The sequence below is a fragment of the Hydra vulgaris genome, chromosome 08, assembly GCF_038396675.1.
Source record: "Hydra vulgaris chromosome 08, alternate assembly HydraT2T_AEP".
Taxonomy (NCBI): Eukaryota; Metazoa; Cnidaria; class Hydrozoa; order Anthoathecata; family Hydridae; genus Hydra; species Hydra vulgaris.
The window spans coordinates 61,555,001-61,567,500 of record NC_088927.1 but is presented as its reverse complement, the minus strand read 5'-3'; the positions used below and the strand labels follow the sequence as shown (position 1 = coordinate 61,567,500).

General features: G+C 27.9%; 2 protein-coding genes across 2 annotated transcripts in view; both read left to right on the top strand.

The window, feature by feature from the left end:
• LOC101239010 (baculoviral IAP repeat-containing protein 5.2) overlaps positions 1–4,916 on the top strand; it is a 6,998-nt gene extending 2,082 nt beyond the window's left edge. Inside the window, exons 2-3 of the mRNA XM_065804094.1 lie at positions 4,451–4,568; positions 4,736–4,916. Of these exons, the coding sequence (XP_065660166.1) occupies positions 4,451–4,568; positions 4,736–4,816 (199 nt within the window). The 3' untranslated portion in view covers positions 4,817–4,916. The remainder of the gene's footprint in view (positions 1–4,450; positions 4,569–4,735) is intronic.
• A 2,037-nt stretch (positions 4,917–6,953) lies between these two features.
• Positions 6,954–12,500, top strand: part of LOC100209027 (uncharacterized) — a 47,043-nt gene continuing 41,496 nt past the window's right edge. The window contains exons 1-3 of the mRNA XM_065804093.1: positions 6,954–7,029; positions 9,023–9,084; positions 9,483–9,539. Coding sequence (XP_065660165.1) covers positions 6,996–7,029; positions 9,023–9,084; positions 9,483–9,539 — 153 coding nt within the window. The 5' untranslated portion in view covers positions 6,954–6,995. The remainder of the gene's footprint in view (positions 7,030–9,022; positions 9,085–9,482; positions 9,540–12,500) is intronic.

Sequence of the window (12,500 nt, the reverse complement as noted above, 5' to 3'; positions counted from 1 at the left end):
ATTGGCTTTCTCTGCGGATTCTGCTGTATGACAATGATAAATCTTTTTGAGCCTGAGCAACTGTTCCAACCACAAAGAGTGCATGGCGATCAGAAATATTAACATGATCAAGAGATGATACAACATTATTTGTTAGAACTTTCATCTTCTTTTTTGTTGAACCACTTGTGTTCAGTGTGCTGAAAGCAGAAGGAGTCTGATATTCATCATCATCCAAGGAACTTGAGCTACTTTCACTCACAATGTCAATTGCTGATGAAGAAGAAATGAGTTCTGCATTTCCATCAGTTCCGCTTTACTGCTTTGATGCCTTAATTCCATTTTAGTTTCTCGGACTCGTTTCCGTGCCTCCCTAGCTGTTAAAGTCCAATCAATTCCTGCCATGCTACAACTTAATGGATCTTCTTGCTGCTGATGTAAAAATGCTTTATCTTCATCGTTTTTCATAACTTATGATGCATTTTTGGTTGATATATCAAAAAGTTCTTCAAGGTCAGCATGGAAAAGTCCTTCTTTCATTTAACAGCTGTCCAATTTTGATTGTCGGTGTTTTTTCAGCAACAGATATTCCTCGTAAAGTTTTTTTAACTTTCTTTCTGCATTGTCAATTCTTTGAGTTGAAATTCTCCCATATAACAAGAACTGCTTCAATTGTTGCCCAAATACTTTTTTTCACTTCTTGTTTCTCTTCTATATGATGGAAGAGCAACCTTCGAAGAACATCCCCTCTTGAAGGAAGTCAGGCAGTCAACAGAGTTTGTTTAGGTTTACCAACAAGCCACACCACAGCAGAAGATCTAGTGGTTACCATATTAATTTCTATTCAATATATATATATATATATATATATATATATATATATATATATATATATATATATATATATATATATATATATATATATGTATATATAGGCCTCGGTGGCCTCCCTAAAGTATTTTATGAGACCACACTCCACTAATGTAAATTTACTGAAGAACCATTTACAGCTCTCTCAAAAGTATAATTTTTTTTAAATTTAAACCACTTTTTTATTTTAGTCATTGATTAGAAAAATTAAAAAAACTCGTGCAAACTGCATAGAATAAAAAAGATGAAGTTTGAGTTTCAGATTGGTTTTATTAGCTTACAAAATCCGATTGTTTATTTATTTTGCGTAACAGTTACTGATTTTTTTGTTGTGCTTGAGATACTGTATTTTAACTATACAAATGGCTAACAACTTTGTGATATAGTAATATAAGTTATACTACAACAATTATGTTTTTGATAAAGCAGAATTTAGTATTATGAATGTGAAAATAAAAATTACATAGTTATACTATAAAGTTGTAGTAAAATTAGTTGAAATAAGAAAATATTCTTTTCAAACACAGCTATGCAGTATAGAGAGATTTTTTTTCTTTTAAAATCTTTTGTGTGAAATACTGTGTAACATCACATAACTTTAATGACAATATGGTCAAGTTTGCAAAATTGTTTATAAAAGAAAAGCATTATTGTTGTAACTAAGATGAAAAAGTCATTTTAAAGATAAACTAAGTATTACATAATAAACTGTAATTCTTTATTAAGGCATGTTTATTACAAAAAAAAAAGTAACTAAAAAAGAGTGCCATCTGAAAAGCAAATGTTTTTAATTAGATTTGACTAACTAATTGGTTTCTTAAATAAAAAATCAGTTTCTTAAAAAAATCCTATCATGAAAGAATAAATTGATAATATTCTTATAACAAGTATAAAGTTAAATTTTGTATTTGATAAGTAATTTATGTAATGAATAAAAAAATAGCTCACACAAAAACCGAAAGCTCCTGTAAAAAGTTGTTTAGAGGTGCTGCTCGAATGGCTCTCCATGTTTAATTTTTTGGGGAGCTTTTCTCTGCTCTCGCACTCTTACTCCTGCCAAAGCCTCTCTCTATATATATACAGTAGTGGTGTAGTGGTAGAGTGCTCGCTTCATTAGCTTATGCGGTAGTGGTAGAGTGCTCGCTTCATAAGCAAGTGGGTCTGAGTTGGATTCCCACCACGTGAAAAAAAAAAAAAATCAATATTTAAGAATAATCTTAACAGTCTTTTTCCAGATATTTCCAGAATTCCGCATATTTTTCTCAACTTTTAGTTTTTCCAGATATACAAAACGTTTTCCATACATACAAGTTTAGGTATATATTTTTGTAATATATTTTGTTTTTTTAAGCTTTTTCATTCATTACTCATACCAAAGTTAGAAAAGTTTTAAAAAAATTGTAAACAACTCAGCTAAAAGAAAAATTTATTTTCTGGATTTTTTCCTGATATTTAACCCAAACCATTTTCCGAGTTTTTAAAACATGACCTGGATGATCTATGTAATAAAATACAGTATTAATATTTATATTTTACTTTTAAATTTTATTATTTCTTCATATAGGCTTTTTAGCATATTATTTTAACCACTCAAATCAAATGATTATTTTTTAACAAAAATGATATTTTCATCTAGAGTTTGGAGTGTTGTAATTGTAATGCAAACAATACTAGAAACAATAACTATTCTTATTGTGTTAAATTTTTTTATAAACAATAACAATACTTGTGATTTACATTTATTTTAATACTGTAATACAATAGCAATAAATATTGTATTGCGATTTATCAACAATATCGGAAAAAATAAAGGTATTGTAATGACCCACTACAATAACAATAAATATTGTATTGTAATTCATCTTTATAATACAATAACAGTTTATTGTTTTTGTAATAAAAAAAAGTTATTGTAGTGTCAAAATTTAATAAATGTTTCAACAGTCTAGTCTCCGAGATACGTGACCTTGAAATAGGGTGCAACTAATATATAATTTCTCTTTTATTTACTGAATATCACCTGTCCTAGTTGCAAACTTTATACAGCTCTATAAAAGCGAGTTTGATCTAACCTCTTCCCCTTTACTGCTTGGGATAGGCATGAATACATGGTCAATGACTATCATATCTTCCACTAAGATATTTGCTTTTACAACAGACACCTACCCAATTGTTTTGATAATTACTCAACTAACACTTACTTTAATATAAGTTTGTCTTTTGTTTCCCTGAGGCTTTTATGGATGTATGTGTTCCATAAAGTAACTGTAGTTTTGGTTCTAGTCGCATAAATGTTACATAAAGCAATAATAATATTTATTTGGTATTCTAAACTGCCTCATTTTTCAAAAATGACCCTTATACAAAATTCAACAGTACGGTCTGATAAGTAATTGAAAATATTGTGATAAGAAATCCGAAAATGTAGAAAAAGTTGTTGCAAAATAAAAGTAGTTCACATGTTAAGACAGTTTAATATATAATTACCTAGCTCAATAGTTCCCTTATTCCATTATGCTGTAACTTATTACTCATTAGAGGTAAATTTTAATTATAAAATAACATTTTCTTGCGCTTTATGCAGTTAATCAATTAGTGAAGACGTCATCTCCCAAAACATTTTAATAGCAGTTTAGACAAAAAATTTAAAAAATTCAAAAATTTTTCTTCACATAGTAAATGTTATAAAATTACAAACATATAATAGATTATATATTTGTATGATTTTGAATGGATGCTATTAATGTTAATTCTAAATAATTTATTTTTTTCCTTAAGTTTTACTCTTTTTTTTGTGGGTGGTTCAGATACTGATTTAAAAAAGTTAGTAAAATAATTGTCTATCCTATTTTATCTTATCTCAAGGAAGTTAAATCATGGCACCAGAGAAGAAATGAGCAAGGCTGTTGTCAATGTTCTAAAATAATGAGGGATGCTGGGCAAGGTGAAAGTCATATGTTTAATACAACAGGGTCGAGTACTGTCATATTAAGTACTAAGTTTTTCAAGTATCTATTTTTTTGCGATATAAAAATATTCTCTGCCATTACTTGAATACTACACCTTCTAACTCATGGCCTACAAACTCTTGCACTAAAAACCTTTTTAATGTTTAAGACCAGGGCATTGGTTACATCAGAGCAGCAAACACTTGCATTTTTAAAGTAACAAAGCCATAAAATCTTATAACTTTTTTCACTTAAATGCATCAATGAAAAATTAATGTTTTGGTGATGTATATCTATAAGATAGTCGATGTATGCACCGAAAGCCCCAGCAGCAGGCTATTCAGTACCACGTCACAGCAGACTATTTCAGTACCACGTCACACGCAATTATGCTTTCCACCTTCAAATTCAGTATAGATATAAAATGTTCTGCGGTTCACAAACATTTTGAGAGAATAACAACAAAATGTTGTAATCCTTTTGCTCTATTTGGTAAATTAACTCACATAATGTATTGTATCATATCCTAATGTATGTTAACTCTATCCTAATGTCAAGTTAAAACTGACCTTGACATTAGAACAGTTAAAACGATTAAACTTCATTAAAAAAAAAAATTATATTTAGGTTATCAAATTTTAATTTTCTTTTAGGAAAGAGCATAAGTACCATTCTTCAAAATGTGCTTTCATAAAACTCAATAAAAAAGAATGTGATTGGACCATGGATGATTTTCTGAAAATAGAAGCAGAGAGGCAGAAGTCCAGAGTGGTAATTATTTTAAAGTTATTCAAATTAATTCTTTAAAGTTTATTTTAAAGTTTGAACAAAAAAAAAAATTCTTTTTCAAACATTTTTGTTACTAACGCTGTCATGGTTTTATTTGTATTTTTGTAAGTTGGATCTGTTTTTTGTATCATTTGTAATTTTTTTAATAGAGATTTCACATTGAACAGCAAATTGAGCATTATAAACAGGAAGCAGTAAAATCGAGAGAATTTATTGAGAAAATCATTTAATCAAAGTCATAGTTTATGAAATTGCATGCCTAATTATTTTTGTTTTTATCTTTCTTCTCATTTTGTTAATATTTTGTTTAATAATAGCAAAATAATGCAACTTTTTGTTATTTTTTTACACATGTATTTTGGAAAACCTTGTGTTTTACAATTAAATATTAAATTTGGCTTGTTTAATGTAAAATTATATGTGGTTTATGGAGCTTTTATTTATTTATTTTTTTGTAATTTATTATAAGAATATATTAAAATATATTAACAAATAAAGAATTTTTTTTTTGTTTTTACCTATTTTTATTGAGAGAAAAATGTCATCAGCCTGTCACCAGGTAAAACTTGTTAGGAAAATTTCTGTTTATGCAACTTGTTGGTAAAAATTGCCATATGTTGAATATGAATATTTTTTTTTATAAGATTCAAGTTTAATGTATTTTATTGAATATATATATATATATATATATATATATATATATATATATATATATATATATATATATATATATATATATATATATATATATATCAGGGGCTATTCTAGACCGTTTTCAACAGTGTCGACCATATTTGGGCGCCACCCAAATTAAAAATTGAGGACCTTTTTTACGGTAAATATATATTTTTTTTTCGTGAAAAACTGCCTATATTTGGCAATTTTTCTGCTAAATTTTTTCGGATGGGGGGGGGGGTTGGGGTTGTTCTGCTGCCAAATTTTTTTCCTAGAATAGCCCCTGTATATATATATGTGTGTGTGTGTATATATATATATGTGTATATTTATATGTGTGTATATATTTATATATGTATATATATATATATATATATATGTGTGTATATATATATATATATGTGTATATATATATGTGTGTGTGTGTATATATATATATATATATATATATATATATATATATATATATATATATATATATATATATATATATATATATATATATATATATATGTATTTATGTAAGGCAGGCAAATCAAGCAAAGTTGTATAATAACTTCTGAAATAATATTCATTTTGAATAAAATTTCTTAATAAAAAATTTATTGTAAGGTTTTTTTTAATTGATTTTATTAAAGATGTTTTTAATATAAAAAATTATTATATATATTTATATATATATGTATATATTTATATATATATATGTATATATACAGGCCTCGGCGGGAAGTGAGAGCTTTAGCTCATGTCTACACTCCCCTAAAACACTTTACGGTAGCAATTTTCGGCTTTCGCAAAAGTATAGTACTTTATCTCAAAAGTATAATTATTGTTGTAACTAAAATGAAAAACACAGTCATTTTTATAAAAAAAGAATAAATTGCATAATAATATATAATATACTGCAATGCTTTTTAAAAGACGAAGTTGTTGTACAATAAAAAAAAAATAAAAAAAGAGCGCAGATTTAAATGCAAGTGTTTTTGATTAAATTGGACTATTTGATATATATAAAATTATTACACTAATTTACATTGATAAAATATAAAATTATTTAATTAATAAAAAATAAAATTATTACACTCTTAATTATTGCATAATAATTTTTATTTAATGCAATGAATTATATACTTTATATGTTAATTACTTTAAAATATTTTTCACTTCTATTGTAGAATTTTTAATTGTTGTAATAATTCTTAAAATACCTGCATTCTATTACAATAAGAAAATATAAAACATTTTTTATTATCAGTAAAAACTTTTATAGCTCTTTGTCAAATTTTTTATTAAATAAGTAATGTTGTTAATAAATAAATGGATAGCTAGTGTCAAAACCCTAAGACAAATCTCATCTAAAGAGTGTTTTTATAGCGCAATAAATGGCGCTTGTTATGTATATGCTCTTTTAACATTAATGTTACCAACATGCTTGTTAAAAGTGTAAAACTAAATTTTTTTATTTAATAAGCAATTTTTTTAATGAATAAACAGATTGCTCGTGTTAAAGCCAAAAGTTATTGTAAGAAGCTGTTTAGAGGAGCAGCTCGCATGGTTTGCCATGTTTGTTTTAGGAGAGATTCTCTCTGCTCTTGCACTCATTTACTCCTGTCGAGGCCTGTATATATACATTTTCAAGTTTATTGTTGAAGTTATTTTATTTGTGTGTGTATACATATATATTTATGTTTAATCATTATGATTTTTTCCAGATAAAATCATATTAAATTGAATATGGGTAAAACCTCTAATGTGCTTGTTTTAGGAGGTAAGTAAAAAATGAAGTTAATTTTGTTTTACATAGAGGTGTAAAGTAAAGAAATCACATTTACTCGTTACTGTAATTGAGTAGTTTTTTTGTAAATTTTGTACTTTTTAAGTAATTTTTTAAATGTGTACTTTAACCTTTACTTAAGTATATATATTTTAAGGTATTGTACTTTGCTGCATTTTAAATCATATACCTTACTGAGTAAAAAATTTTTTATGTATTGGTATTGTTCAATATCACAAAAAGTATGATTTAATTACATGTGATATAAAATAGAGCCTTTTTTATAACTTTGTTTTCTAAAAGTATTTATTAATGTTTAAAGTGAAGTGAGTTTTTATCACAAATTATGTCATGCAAGAGGAAGGGAGAGGGGTTGCGTTAGCGATTTTGTGATGATTTTTTACAAGGAGGAGGGGTATTAGGTTTTGTGACAAAGTTTTTTTTATTTTTTTCAGTTTCAAATCTAGAAATATATTTCTTTAGTTATTAGAGTACCTAGCCAAACATAAACTCTCAGTTGACATATGTACACTTGACTGCAGCTAATCCATTTTAAATCAAATCGGAATTGACTTTTTAAACTGACTTTAAATTTTAGCTGAATAATGTAGAGTCCGCTGCGTTTATGGCTTTATTAGCTATATAAAGTTGCGATAGACTAGATAATAATGTCCACAACACTACACTAACTTATTACTAATGAAGATATTTAGATAATATTTTTAATAAAAATTAAGTATCTTTAGAAGTTATTTGTTCGTTAAGTCACGGTTAATTCACAACTTTATATGAAACTATAGTAGCACAAAAAATAATGTATGTACACTTCACTTCCCTTATACTTAATTAAATTAGTTAATGTTTGTAACTACACTGTGGCTACGGCTATATCAGTTATTATATGTAGGCATCGATGCACTTATTCTTTGCAAAACATTAACAATAAGTAAATATTAATAAAGTAAATAATTAATAAACAACAATAATAATTAAAAAACATAAAACTACTTCTAAATTAAATACCAAAATCAAAAAAAAAAAAATATTTCAATGAGAAGTTGAACCTGCTCCCTAGTTAGCCATGCCTCCAAACTATAGTTTTTAATCATCAATACAAAAATATTAAAAATTAAAATTTTTTATGTATACGAATAATATTTTTCCTGGAGGCCTATTATTTGTAGGCCCGCACAAATAATAACTTTCAAATTAATATTAATTAATAAAGGAGTTAAGAAAATTTAAAATATTATGGTATTTAAAGTCATAAATTATGTAGCGTTTTTATTTTTATTTTTTAAATTTATGGAGACCCCTTATGAAGACATTAAATATGTGCACAGTTGGTGTTTTAGCTTTTAATTTTTTTTGTTCGAGTTTTAAAAGAAAGTTAAAAAGTAATTTCAAAAGAAAATCAAAAAACTTTTTCAAAAAACCTTTTTCAAAAACCTTTTTCAAAATTAAAAACCTTTTTCAAAAAGTAACAAATTAAATTTCACTCTAAGTACATTTTTGATGAACTTTTGTTTTACTTTTACTTGAGTATTCATTTTATTAAATACTCAACTTTGTGAATAAATAAATACAAATTTATAATTAAAAGCAAAGTATTTAGTTAAAGTAATTTTAAGAATAGTAAATAGTTAGATATGATCATAAATAATGATTATAAAAATATTATATGGTTATAAAAATTTTTAAACTGATTAAAAATATGTTAAACTGATCAGAAATGTTTCAAACAATGATTATAAAAAATATATTTAACTTTAAAAATATATTAAATGAACAAAAATATTTAAAAAAATCACCTAACAGGGGCTAGCAAGTTGCCTATCCTTTTAAATCTTATTCAATACTAGGGCATATTTAAATGATGTTGACTTTTTAATCTTGTTTTGTCATTATATTTCTATGTTTGTGTAAATATTTGTAGTTATTACATTGCTTCTATTATATTAATAAAATTATTGGTGTGATTTTTTAGGGTGTGGATTCATCGGACGTCATCTGGTCACATATCTTATTAAAAATAATCTAGCAGAAAAGGTGTTTGTATAATTTTGTATTGTTAAATAAAGTATAGTTTATAAATAAAGTATAGTTTATAATTTTCTTTTCTTCTAAAAAAACAATCATTTCAACTAAAAATGTAATTTTTTATCTCAAAATAATTCTCTATGTAAAATAAAAAATACTAAATTTAAAATAAACAAATTCTAAATTGTATTTATTTGTAAATTAAAGGTTTTAAACTTCTTAACATTTTTATGATTGCTAACTTCATTTTAAGTTTTTCTAATTTTCTAATAACAGATTCAAGATTTTTTGATTGAGTATTTCTCCTAAAAAAATCTTTTTTTGAAAATCATTTAAAATGTAACTTGCATAAATGAGCAAGTTACATTTTAAATCAGTTTTTAATTACTTTTAAAATCTTTTTAAAGGTTCGAGTGGCTGATAAATCTCCACCTCAGCTATCCTGGTTTAATGCAGAACATAAGGTATAATGAATTTAAGATACAATCTAATGTTATAATAAGAATAATGTATTGACATAATTTTTTTTGCATAAGTGTCTTTAATGGTATTTTCTTCCTACCAAAACAGCATTATATATACATTAGGGTGATTCTAAAACCATTTTTTGAAAATGTTTGCTGCACCCTCTGAATGTGTTCTATATTGATTAAAAAATATTTTTTTTAAATTGTAATTAAAAACTCTTGTTTAATTCCTTATTTTTCATTTTTAATTAAAAAACGTCATTTATGTTCACTTAAATCTAAAATAATAATTTACTTATAAACTGATTCATATTTTTGAAATTTTTATATATTTTGCTTCTTTTGAGACTTAAAATGGCATACTTTTGAAAAACTTTTTTTTGATAGTATTTGGGACCTATTTAATGTTCGAGGTTCCGTAGCAACCCCTAAAGTAAGTTTTAATTTAAAAATTTTTTAAATCTAGTAATTTTTTTATCTATTATATAGAACACTTTCAGGGTGTGCCAACAGACATTTTTAAAAAAAGTTGTTTTTAAAATCATACACACACACAAACATATATATATATATATATATATATATATATATATATATATATATATATATATATATATATATATATATATATATATATATATATATATATATATATATAAATGTTTGTCGTGAAACTAGGTTTGAATCCACAGACTGTTCTTTCATGTGCTTTCGTTTAGCACCACTTCACTCTATTGCCTTTCTCTTTGTTCTATATCGCTCTCCTTCATCTCAAGACTGCACTCTTTTTGATGTTATTTCTGATCATATTGACCAAGCCCTCTCTCTTTATCCATCAGCTAATATAGTTGTTGTCGGTGACTTTAATGCTCACCACTCTGAATGGCTTGGCTCTAGTATCAGTGACTCTGCAGGCATTAAAGCCCACAACTTTTGCCTTTCTCAATCCCTAACTCAAATAGTCAACTTTCCAACTCGCTTTCCTGACAACCCTAATCATTTACCTTCTCTACTCGACTTATGTCTTGTTTCTGATCCTAGTCAGTGCTCAGTTTCTCCGCATTCACCCTTAGGTTCTTCTGATCACAGTTTGATCTCTCTAAAACTAATATCTCATTCTCCTTCATCACCTGAATCCCCCTATTACCGAACGTCTTTCAACTACAGTAAAGCTGACTGGGATTCTTTCCGTGACTTTCTTCGTGATGGCCCTTGGGTAGAAATCTTTCAACTTCCTGTCGACAAATGTGCTTCTTACATAACTTCGTGGATTCAGGCTGGCATGGAATCTTTTATTCCCTCTCGACGATTCCAGGTCAAGTCTCACTCTCCTCCATGGTTTTCCTCGCACTGTGCTGCTGCGATTGCCAATCGAAACCGTTACTTCCATATTTATCAGCAAAACTATTCTCCAGAAAACAGGCGTCTGTTTATTACTGCTCGAAACAACTGTAAAAAGGTTTTGTCTAACGCCAAAACCCGCTATTCTCAGGTCATGAAATCTCGTATCTCATCTCAAAAATTAGGCTCTCGTGACTTCTGGAGAATCTTTAATAATATCAATAATAAGGGCAAATCTATAATTCCACCTCTCTTGTATGGTTTAGATTTTGTCACCTCACCTAAAGACAAAGCTGAATTGTTTGCTAAAAACTTTTCATCAATATCATCTCTTGATTCCACTAGTTGCGTTCTACCTGATATTGCCAACAAACAGGTTGATCCTTTGCTTGACATTCATATCACTCCAGCATCTGTATCTAAAGTGATTTCCTGCCTAGATTCTTCTACAGCTTGTGGCCCGGACAACATACCTGTTATTGTCTTGCAGAAGTGTTCTCCGGAGCTGTCGTCTATACTCTCAAAACTATTCAACAAGTGCTTATCAGAGTCTTGTTTTCCAGCCTGCTGGAAAGCCGCATCTGTTATCCCTATCTTCAAAAATTCTGGGGAGCGATCTGATTCGTCTAACTACCGTCCCATAAGTCTTCTTCCTATCATAAGCAAGGTTTTTGAATCTTTAATTAACAAACACTTAATTTCTCATCTTGAATCTAATAACTTACTTTCTGACCATCAATATGGATTTCGATCTTCTCGTTCTACAGCTGATTTGCTAACAGTAATAACTGACAGGTTTTATCGTGCATTAGATGAAGGTGGAGAGGTTAAGGCCATCGCTCTTGACATTTCAAAAGCTTTTGATAAAGTTTGGCATGCTGGTCTTCTCCATAAGCTTTCTTCTTATGGTGTATCCGGCAACATCTTTAAGATCATTGAATCCTTCCTTTCCAATCGTAGCATAAAAGTTGTCCTCGATGGACAACACTCTTCTTCTTATTCTGTAACTTCAGGGGTTCCTCAAGGTTCTATCCTTGGCCCTATACTCTTTTTAATTTACATTAACGATCTTCCAGATATTCTCATATCTAAGGTGGCATTGTTTGCTGATGATACTACCATTTATTCTTGTCGTGATAAGAAACCAACACCCTCTGATTGCTTGGAGGGGGCATTTGAACTTGAAAAGGATCTCACTTCTGCTACAGCATGGGGCTCACAGTGGCTGGTGAACTTTAATTCAGATAAAACTCAATTTTTTTCAGCCAATCGTTATCGCAATAATTTAGATCTTCCTATATTTATGAACGGTGATGTACTCGATGAGTCACCTACTCTTCATCTTCTAGGATTAACTCTTATTTCCAATCTTTCTTGGAAACCATATATCAAATCAGTTGCAAAATTAGCATCTGCTAAGGTTGCATCTCTTTATCGAGCTCGTCACTTTCTTACTTCGGATTCTATTCTCTATCTCTATAAATCTCAAATCCGGCCTTGTATGGAATACTGTTGCCATATCTGGGGCGGATCTTCTAATGATGCCCTTTCTCTTTTAGACAAGGTGCAAAAACGCATTGTAAACATAGTTGGACCTGCTCTTGCAGCCAACCTCCA